At 45.2% G+C, this 11,154-nt stretch overlaps 1 gene segment (V, D, J or C); it reads left to right on the top strand.

Annotated features, from left to right (window-relative positions):
- Positions 1-737: 737 nt before the first annotated feature.
- LOC118998445 (immunoglobulin heavy variable 3-23-like) lies at positions 738-10,407 on the top strand. The segment is given in 4 exon segments: positions 738-864; positions 967-1,277; positions 1,439-1,445; positions 10,391-10,407. Coding segments are annotated over 4 exon segments (381 nt in total).
- Positions 10,408-11,154: the final 747 nt, after the last annotated feature.

The following is an 11,154-nucleotide window of genomic DNA, read 5'->3' as shown; positions in this document are numbered from 1 at the left end:
CATCCTGTAATCAGTGGATATATAGAAATAATGTTCTTCATATCGATTATGATTTTATTTACATCAGTTGTTTTCTATTAGTGGTTTGTATCAAGATTTCCATAATCAAATTCCTCAAATGTCAGCATACTTACTACCCAATTTCTATATACATTTTCAATAAAACATATCTGGTCATATCTGAATTTCTGTTGTGTCCAAATATTTGAATCTGGATTTACTGCAGAGTCTAAAAAATAAAAACAAAATGAGGCAATGAGGCTGCTGCATATTCAGCACCAAACTCTACTGAATGAATCTGACCTGGGAGCACAGTCTGCTTCTCTGTAGAGTTCACATTTCTGTCTCCAATGATCCACACAGATGCTCTACCTCCTTCAACACTGAGTCTATGTGCTCTAGGGTCACACTCAGTTGGAAACGGGATCAATTGTACCTTCCTGTGACCTGAACAACAATCTCCTGCTCTTTTAATTCTCCCTCTACTCATGAATATCAAATCCTCCTGGTGAGTTCATTAGTGGAGAATTTCAGAGGCATAACCCATTTTAAATCTCTCTATTTTGTGAGAATTTACTCTCCTTGGTCATGTAACATCTAGACCCTTGGACATGTCACATTCTGAGACTTTGTACTTCATGACAGTACCCAAAGCCAGAGCTCCATATATAGCAAGAAGACATGCAAATAGGCCCCTTCTGCTCATGAAAAGCAGCCCAGACGTGACCCTGCAGCTCTGAAACAGGAGCCCAGCCCGGGATTCCCAGGTGTTCCTTGTCCCTGGGAAGGTACTCAAGACAGAATACAGACCACTCACCATGGAGTTTGGGCTCAGCTGGATTTTCCTTGTTGCTGTTTTAAGAGGTACTTTATGGAGAATGAAACATACTGAGTGTGTGAGTGGATATGACTGAGAGAAACAGCGGAGGGTGACAATTTCCTGAACTGTCATCTTTGTATTTGCAGGTGTCCAGTGTGAAGTGCAGTTGGTGGAGTCTGGGGGAGGCTTGGCGAAGCCTGGGGGGTCTCTGAGACTCTCCTGTGCAGCCTCTGGATTCACCTTCAGTAGCAACTGGATGCACTGGGTCCGCCAGCCTCCAGGGAAGGGGCTGGAGTGGATCTCATACATTACTAGTAGTGGCGGTAGCACATACTACGCCAACTCTGTGAAGGGCCGATTCACTATCTCCAGAGACAATAGCAAGAACACGCTCTACCTGCAAATGAACAACCTGAGAGTCGAGGACACAGCCATGTATTACTGTGCGAGAGACACAGTGAGAGAAAGTCAGTGTGAGCCCAGACATAAACCTCCCTGGAGATAAGAGGCTGGGCTGCAGGAAAAACTCTGGACACCAGAGGGCGCGCAGGGCACACTGAGTTCAGGGATCAGCTTGGGAGCAGCTTCAGATGGAATTAAGAGCTGGTTTCCTGGCAGGTGTGGGGTTAGCTCTCCACACAGCAGTTTCCTTCTGCGAGCCTCCCTCCCTTCATGGCTCTGTGCTGACCTCTTCCGTATCTGAGTTACAGAGGTCTGTTGTCATAGGAGGATAACTCTCTCACATGCTCCAAAGTCAGAGAGACACATACATTTGTTTTCCCTTATAATAATGAAACATCAATGAATCATCAAACCTCCTGACTCAAATCAGCTGAATCCAACCAGAGGCTCTGCTGGATCAGACAGCCATCCCATTTCTACACAGCTCAGTGTCCAATCTGGTCAGAAGCAGTACATGTTCGTGTTTGATGGCGGGCACCAGAAGTGTAGGATGTAAACACCAGAGAACAAAGACCCCCAGAGATGGCACTCATTGCCTTGGCATCATTCTCACAGCACCAAATGGAGGTGACACCACACAGAGGCAGAGGGACTCACACAGCTTTCTGTGGGTGTCAAGGCTGAGGACAACATATACCCCAAGGGGACATGGAGCATTTATCATGTAGAGTTGATATCTCTAGGAGGAACAGGACTGGCCCTTCAACAAGTAAGCTTATTGTACTAAGTACTGATGAGCAGCCCCCAGGTTGTTTAGTGAATTATGACCCACCAGTGATTAATATTAGGCTGTAGTTCTCAACTGGAGTCTGATAATAAACTGAGAAGGTTTTCTGAATTTTCCCAGTAATGGTGACATGTGTAAACACAGACCTAAATTCAGCCACTTCTCCTTTCTGTCACACTCTGACCCATGTGCTTGATTTAGCCTCATGGAATTAGGGATAATTTTCTTTTCCTCCTTTTCAGTTCCTGTTAATATTCTCCATATTATTTTATATGAGCTTCTAGTTTACAGCAAAGTGGTCAGACATTTACACAATGTGTGGTGTGATGTCCCTATTGACCCAGTACCCCCACCTGGTAGCACACATGGTATTTACAATATTATTGACTGTGAAGTACTTTACAACCCTCTGCTTAATCTATAAATGTTGATTTTTACTTCTTAATCCCTTTACCTTTTTGCACCCAGGCTCCCAAACTTCCTCCCCTCTATAAATCCTTACTCTGTTCTCAGGGTCTATGTGTCTGTTTCTGTTCTGCTTGCTTACTTATTTTGTACTTTAGCCTTCACATATTAGTGAGATGGTGGTGTACTTCTCTGTGGGAGCCCGCCAGGCCACAGGGGACCAAGGACAGAGCCCCCACTGTGAAAACGGTGGCGGGACTTGGTGTCTGGTCCCTGGATCCGGCGGGTATCTTGACATCTTCCGGACCTTCTCCTTCTCAGCCTTGAAGGAAAGAACAAGGTCTTGGCATGTGCATCATGTTCCAAGAAAGTGATAGTCATGAGGACACTGCTATCTGTGGGCTAATGTTATCAGGATGTGAGAACATCTTGCCCTCTTGATAGCTTTCGGGAATGTACAAACTTTTGTAAAACAGCATTGTTCTCAGGCCACTGCAGTTCTGCATACAAGCCAGCAGTTCCTTGAATAAATTTGCCATTTGCCAGCAAGAGCACTTGGACCTCTCCATTCTTTTAATTAAGTTAAGTCCATCGCCTCACCTCGCGACCACCCTTGCTGCTGCGGGCGGCAGCACTTCTCTATATCTGTCACACTAAGTTCACTCAGCATAATACTTTGTACATCCATCCACGTTGTCACAAATCGAAATATTTTTATGGCTTGGTGAACGTGATGGGTTAATTTTCAAATTGGTAGCTTTGCCAAAAAAGTCTTCTTTTTCATTTTCACCAATAATTTTATCACCTGTGTGGTGTAACACTGATTGTTCTCATTTAATGTGTCAATTTGATCACTATCAACTTCAACTGGTCTACTTGACCATGGAGCATCATTCAGATAGAAATATCCATGATGAAATTTCACAAAACACTTTTGACACATTTGGTCTATCACAGCACCTTTTCCATACACAGTATATATATATATATATATATATATATATATATATATATATATATATATGAATTTCTCAGTCACCCTTGCCCTATGAACTGAGATGGGACCTTCTTCCTGTTCAGGGCATGTGTTGGGCAGCAGAAGTCACAGGGGATGAACAAATCCAGGGCTCTTGCCACAGGAGCAGCTGCAGAGTTATCTGGAGAGGGATTTGTTCTGAGGGATGGGTCTTCGTGTTCATAAAAAAATAAAGTAAGAGTTGGACAACAGGTAACTTTAAATATCCTATTTACCAAACTTGATAAGAATAAAGAACCACAGGCAATGTGGGTGATTCTAAGACATATTTGCAGATGAATTTTAAGGAGCTAGGGACAGTGATGGATTTATTGACGAACTACATGCAGCATTCTGAAGATACATTGACCCAGGAATAAGACATTCAGGCATTAAAGCCGAGAACCAGTAGGGACTGTCTCTGTTTCACTTAAAGGTGGGATCTCAACGAGGTCCTGTGTGGGCCTGTTCCTCAGTGGGAGGGGCTAGGTCTGCACACAGCTCAGGGACTTGAGAGAGGAGACGTATCTTACATCATGGATTAGCGTTTAGACTCTCTGATTCCTTGTGAGCATGATCCCTGTGTCCTCTATCTTCTCTCAAGTAGGGTCAAGTTTTCAGCTATGAAATACTCTTCCTCATGAATATGAAAATGAAAAGAGGTAGTCTAGATTAAATATGGGTCAGTCTGTGGCCTGAGAGCATCACCCACAGCCACATCCTCCCCTACAGATGTCCTGATGACACAGCCTCTCACCATAGATTGGAGCTTGAGAGACCTCTTTCTGGTGGCAGTGGCTACAGGTAAGAGGCTCTCCAGTATCTGAGTTAAGGAGGGGACCTGGGACAGCTGAGGGGTATTTACATCCACTCTTGTCTCCTCTCTACAGGTGACCACTCCCAGGTGCAGCTGGTGCAGTCTGACGCTGAAGTGAGGAAGCCAGGGACTTCAGTGATGGTCTCCTGCAAGGCTTCTGGATGCACCTTCACCAGCTACTATATGAACTGGGCATGACAGGCCCTGGGACAACAGTGTGAGGGGAGGGGGGCGGTTGTGAACCCATAACAATGGTGGCAAAGTCTATGAGCAGAAGTTCCAGGACAGAGTTACCACAACAGACAATTCTGTGAACACAGCCTACATGGAGATGAGCAACCTCAGAGGCCAGGACACGGTCGTGTAGTACTGTGTGAGAGATGCACAGAGTGTCAAAGTCAGTGTGAACCCAGACATGAACTACTTTGGGGAAGACAGGAGGCCTGAGCTGCAGGGGGTGATAGGGCAACTAGGGGGCACTCGGGACACTAGGCTGTGCTCGGCTCCCTTCGACCACAGGGACCAAACCCAGGAGCAGGTGTGGATCTGGTGGGGATCCTTTATCTGAGGGGCCTTTATCTTGGGAGCAGAGAATTCCTCTGAAATCTCTCAGTTGCATCCAGGGACACTTCTCCTTTCTTTGTGGCTCTGGTTTCCTACATTCTCATTGCAGACAGCAAAGGAAGAAGTGATGCCATCTGTTTCCAGCTGAAATTCTACCCTTTGCCCAGGATCTTTCCTTCACCACTCTCCTGTATGACCATTTTCCTCTTTGGCAATGAACTTCCCTGAGTGCTCTTGTATTCCCTGTGGTTGGAAACCTGTCCCAAATCAGGAGTCCAGCCCTGGCCAGCCTCCTGTGTGCTGAGCTCAGGCTCTCTGTCCCACAACATGCACACAATGTCTTCACAGGTCTCATTCCTTTTGACAGGCCCCCCTCACCCTACAGGGGTTGTGATCATCCCTCCTCATCTCCACTCCTTAGGTCTCTGTCCTCCCTGCCACACTTTACCCTCCTGCCCCTCATTTACTTGGTGAGTGTGGAAATGCACTTGAACATAAGTTTCAACAATCACTGTATTGTTACTCTGATTTAGTTTCCTTTTGAAAAGGACACACAATTCCATGTATGTCCAAACTGGGAACTCAGGATGTCAAAACTTAGTCATCACATTAAATCAGTCACCCCTAACTTAATCACATCTGCAGAGTCCTGCCATATAAGAGAACAGTCACCAGTCCCAGCAGCAAGAACCTGGATGTTTCTGACTCTTTGGATTCATCCATCCTGGGTGCCTGATGGTCTGTGTCTCAGCTTCACCTCAGGAACCTGGGGACAGCCTTCCTTCCTGAGGTCCTTGAAGTTGTGTGGGAGAGTGTGAGTGAGTACACAAACACATGTTATCTTGTTTGGTCATGTGTTTGTGACTGTGCGTTGTGTGTTGTGTGTGCACACTTATAATTTAATTTCTCTTCTGAACATCCCACAGCCACTAGAAAAAGGACTTTCCTAAATGACAAGGAGAACCAGGCCCCAGGGAGAGTGCAGGCCACCAGGAAGCCTGTGTTTTCCTCTCTGTCTGGTGGGTGTGACTCTAAGGACAAGAAAGTGTCACGGACACGAGTTTCTCTGGGATATTCTCCTTGATGTAGACTGACTTCAGAGGGTCTTGGAAAATACCTGTAAAGAGGCTTAAAGGTGAGGTGTCCCTTCCTCAAAGTTTTCCTTGTCTCCAGGTGTCCTGTCCCAGGTGAAGTGCATGAATCAGGCTCAGGATTGTTGAGTCCCAGAGAGCAGCTGCGATGATGGGGTGCACAAGGGCCAGGAATACTGCATGCTCCAACATTCCTAACAGAGCAGAATCATGGCCCAGGTGCATGTTCCTGATCCAGCTCTCCCTGAAGCTGAGCTCTGTGACTACCAAGGACATGGCCTGTCACAACACAATCTGACACCTCTGTTTCAAACGAAGTTAAAGAAAACTAACCATTACTAGAGCCATCTTATAGGGAAAAATGAGTTTTTTAGCCACCATAATATCTTAAACTAGATGGCTGAGTCTATTTTTGAAGAAATTGGCATACCACAACATGAATTGGCTACATGAGGATGAAAATGACCACATAAAGAAGCAGAGCCCTAGAAGTGTTGACTCTCAGCCTCCTTAATCCTACCACCCAGGTACCTGGGGGCATCTGCACCCCGTTCAGCACACTGACCCAAGCAGCATGTGCCTTCATGCCCAGGTGATGCCCAGCTTGTGTGGAGAAGCTGACAGCATCCCAAAGGGTCATGTGCAGACATGAAACAGATGGAAAAGAGGAAAGAGACAAACCTTATGAAATTTACTTATGATGAATGACAGATGAACCTGTCTGTTGCATTCCTGATTAGAACCATGTCACAATCCACAGGGCCACAGACCCTGATGGTAAAAATAAGGCTGAACCCCTGTGTCTCACTAGTTTCACAGAAAGTCAGACAAACTAGCTGCAGTAAGAGGGGGTTATTTAAATGATTTATCCACTCTTTAATCCATAGATGAAGAAAAATGATGCTGTTTATATCAATTATATTATCATGTATTCTCTATTTTAGATTATTGGTTGGCATCAAGTTTTCCACAACAAAATATGTATAATTTTAACATACTTACTCGACGACAATCTCTACCTCCATCTTCACCTAAAATTATCTAGTCGTGACTGAGTTTGTTCTGTGTCCCCAATGTTTGAACCTGGTTTTACCACAAAGTTTAGAAAATAAAAACAAAAATGAGGCAGGAAGGCTGCTTCACATTCAGGACTGCACTGGAGGATCATGACCTGGGGTAACAGTCTGCTTACTGTAGAGTTCACACTAATGTCCCTCAGTGATCCACACAGTAGCTCCACCTACTCCCACAATGGCTGAATGTGCTGTAAGGTCACACTCTGTTCTTAGTTCACACTCCTATCACTTTGGATGAGAAAGGGGTCAGATGGAACTCCCTGTATACTGAACAAAATCCTTCTCTGTCAGTGAGGGTTGAAAGTTCTTGGTGAGTTCAGTATTGGTGTTTCTCTAAGTCAACTCTCATTCTAAATCCATCTCCACTCATGAAAATTTACTCTGTTAGGTCATGTGCCCATCTCCTGGGGCAGATCATACACTGACTAGGGAGGGCACAGGACCAGATGAATGAATAAATTATTTTATTTTTCATGTTATTATTTTTTTCTTCACCACAGGACAATTTTCCATTTCTTTTAGAGAGTAAGGAAGGGATTCAGTGCAGGAGAGAGAGAGAGAGAGATCGTTCACTGTACATGCCCAGACATACACACACAGAAATGGCATCAAAGTTTCCACTTTCAGTTACAGGATGACACTCCAATCAACTGAACCAAACTGTACAAGACTTGGGAGTAATTGCCAACAGACCTGTGCCCTGGGAAAGGTCGCACTATGGAACATGCTCCTCATGTCAGAGTCAAAACCCAGAGCTCCCTATATAGCAGGAGGACAAGCAAATAGGGCCCCTCTGCTTTCGGAAAAATCAACCCAGCCCTGACACTGTAGCTCTGGGACAGGAGCCCAGCCTGGGATTACCAGATGTTCCCAGTCCCTGCTCAGGAAAGAACACAGACCACTCACCATGAATTTTGGGCTCAGTTGAGTTTTCATTGTTGCAATTTTAAGAGGTAATTTATAGAGAACCACAGACACTGAGTATATGAGTGGATATGACTGAGAGAACCAATGAATCTGAGACAGTACCCTGACCTGACATCTTTGTGTTTGCAGGCGTCCAGTGTCAGGTGCAGCTGGTGGAATCTGAGGGAGGCTTGGTGAAACCTGGGGAGTCTCTGAGACTCTCCTGGGCAGCTTCTGGATTCATCTTCAGTTGCTACTGGATAAGTTGGGTCCACCAGGCTCCAGGGAATGGGCCAGAGTTTGTCTCATGCATTAGTAGTAGTAGTGGTAGTACATAATTCCCCAACTCTGTGAAGTGTCAATTCATCATCTCCAGAGACCATACCAAGAATGAGTTCTATCTGCAAAGTAAGAGCCTGAGAGCTGAAGACTCAGCCTTACTGTGGGAGATACACAGTGAGGGGAAGTCTGTGTGAGCTCAGACACAAGTCTTCTTGTGGAATTCAGGAGGGCTGGGCAACAGGGAGCACCAAATACACCAGGCGGCACTCAGAACTCAATGTGACTGATCTTAGCAAATAGTTTTTCTTTATCCGATCTTGGACCATAACCAATGGTAATTTTTTTCCCATGGGACAATGTTTGTGACACCCATGTGCTGAATCAATGGAGATGTATCATTCATCAGATTTCTGTAATGATTTTTAGAAGGATGCTTGATGGAAGTCCTAAGTGCGATAATACATGCCAATAACATGTGCAGCATAGAAGAGAAATAAGCAGTGACTTAAAAGATGTGGTGGCACAGAGAAGTGACACATGCTGGATAAATGCAGCACAGGCCCACTATTCTGCAGAATTGGAAGCTTTCTCAATGATCTCCTACAAAGAGCCACCAGTGACATTCAACCAACAGTGAAAACAAGACAGATTCCCCTGTTTGTCCCTGGAACAAAATAAGAACCCAGTGCCTGTTGGGTTTTGGGAACTGCCCTTCATGGTTTCAGAGGCTATAACCCCACTGATAGGTGAAAAAGCCCCATGGCTAAGGGACCTTGGACCATAAGCCACCAAGGACACAAAACTGATCCTCGGAGAAGAGGCTCTGCCAGCCTCTGCCCGCTTTACTTCACCCTTCTTTGCCCCAGGTGGATGACTGGTTCCTCAAAGGAGGGACAACCTAAGACAAGCATAGTCATGAAGGGGCAATCAGGAAAGGACTTAGAAGATTATGGAGGAGGGACAAAAAACCCTCACTCTTGGCTTTACCATAGGATGAGTCCTCATATTATCTTCAAAAAGTCTCCTAATCTCTTAGCTGCTTTGCTTCCCCTGCTTAATTCTGGCCTGAAACAATGCTGATGTGGGTTGCAGCCCTGTGCTGGAATTGGCAGTTCCTGGTTGGGGACAGTAGGGCCTGAGAAAGAATGCATAAAGTCCTATGAAACCTGCTTTGCTAACAGTGTCCTCAATTTAAATGTTAAGGGCCCAGGCACAAAATAAGTTTTTTTCCAAGTTTTTACAGCTTATTTGCATCACCCAGTTGACCAGGCCCTGATTCAAAAAGATCCCCATGATCTCAAAACTGCTATATGTAAACCATGCCTACTTTCTTTGGTATGCATTCCTGTGAAAGCTAAACTCAATAAAAAACCCATTGAGAGAGAGGCTAAGCCACATTTCTCCTCTGAGAGATTGGTCAGCCTTCCTCCCCAAGCAAATCCTTTCTTGGTAGAATTATTCTCACCCACAGCAGCCCGGGGAGATCTGTGGTTGGAGCTCCCCCACAATTGGGCTGCTGGATTTGGAGGACACAGAGTCTGTGTGGAAAGTCACACAGGTCCTCCATGAACAACCCTAGAGAAGACTGCCTTTAAAAAGAAGCCTGAGTAACAAGCAGTGGTGTGTGAATTCTCACCTCTGATGCCTTCCTCTGTGTGTTTGGTCACTAATATTCACACTCGACCATGACTGAAGATGTATCTGAAGTTTTCACTGATGGAGACTGGAGCGTGTGAGGAAAGTCAATGAGTCCACCTGTGGAAAGTGCTGGGATTTTTAAACAGAAATTCCCCAAGGTGGGGGAGCAGGAATTCCTGGTAGAGACAATTATATGCAGAGTATTTGGTATGAAATATCCCCTATGACTGAAGAATATAAAGTAATTTGGAACCTAAACTATACATAAAATGTTGGGACAGAAACACAAACACTTCCTTAAGGACAGCCATGCTCAGGATGACTGTGTATTAAAATGCATTAGTTTACACTGGAGTCATGACACTTGATGAGTTCAAGGAGCTGCTTATCATGTTCTTTATAATGGAGATGTCTTCCTCCATAGCTGACCCTGCAGAGCACTAGACTCTGTCTTTTCCTGTTGTCATATGGCTACTGGTTCATTAATATCTCCCAAATGACCACCAAAGGTATCTTGGATTACAGCTGGCATTTTTACATGGATGGACAGGCTCTTGTAGGAAAGGCCACCACACAGTGAATGTTAGAAAATACTGGGTCATGACTTAAGAGTGAATCGGATCAGTCAGCTTAATTATGGGTACGTTCTCCTGGTAGACACACATACCCCAGTGCCCAGGACATAGGTCAGGAAGATAGCATTGAAAACCGGGTTACCATAGAGATGACCACATGGAGCCTGAGCCTACAGAAATTGTGAGAGATGTAAGGGGCACATTGAGTGGGATCTTTCGAGTGTTATTGGGATAAACTCCCAGGACACAGGAGCCATTAGTGAAACCTCTTGGTGCCCTGCTGAAGTGGTCACGGGGTATGGGGCCTGTGTCAAAAGGTCACAGGGAGCTTGTTCAATGGAGTTATCGGCTGATGGTGTATATATTACTCTTGTACTCATGGTAGAGCCAAATGTCAGCAACCTCTGTCCTGCCTCCCAGTCACAGAGATGGCATCTGGATATGGGACTGATGCCCTTGAGGAACGGCCTGCATCACTCACCATGGATGGGTCTGAATGTGTCCTGTGGCCCAAGGAGGCTGTGAATGGGTCCTGACAGGAATACACACTCGTTTTTCTATGTGCTTCACAGACCTTCGGCAGGTGCCACTCCTCAGTGGTGTGAGAGGAATTCAATGTAGACACAGTACCACATAAACAAATGCACTCAATTTTCTCATATTGAGGGACACACTTTACAGAATGTAACAACAAACAAAAAAGAACCACATGAGATGGAGTTTTTGAGTTCCATACCATCTTCATAGTCCTGGATTCACAGAAATGGAAATTGTCT

This window comes from Sturnira hondurensis, unplaced genomic scaffold (assembly GCF_014824575.4).
Source record: "Sturnira hondurensis isolate 20B ecotype Veracruz unplaced genomic scaffold, ASM1482457v3 Scaffold0014161, whole genome shotgun sequence".
NCBI classification, from domain to species: domain Eukaryota; kingdom Metazoa; phylum Chordata; class Mammalia; order Chiroptera; family Phyllostomidae; genus Sturnira; species Sturnira hondurensis.
The sequence above is the reverse complement of the archived record's forward strand: the minus strand, read 5'-3'. Positions and strand labels throughout refer to the sequence as shown.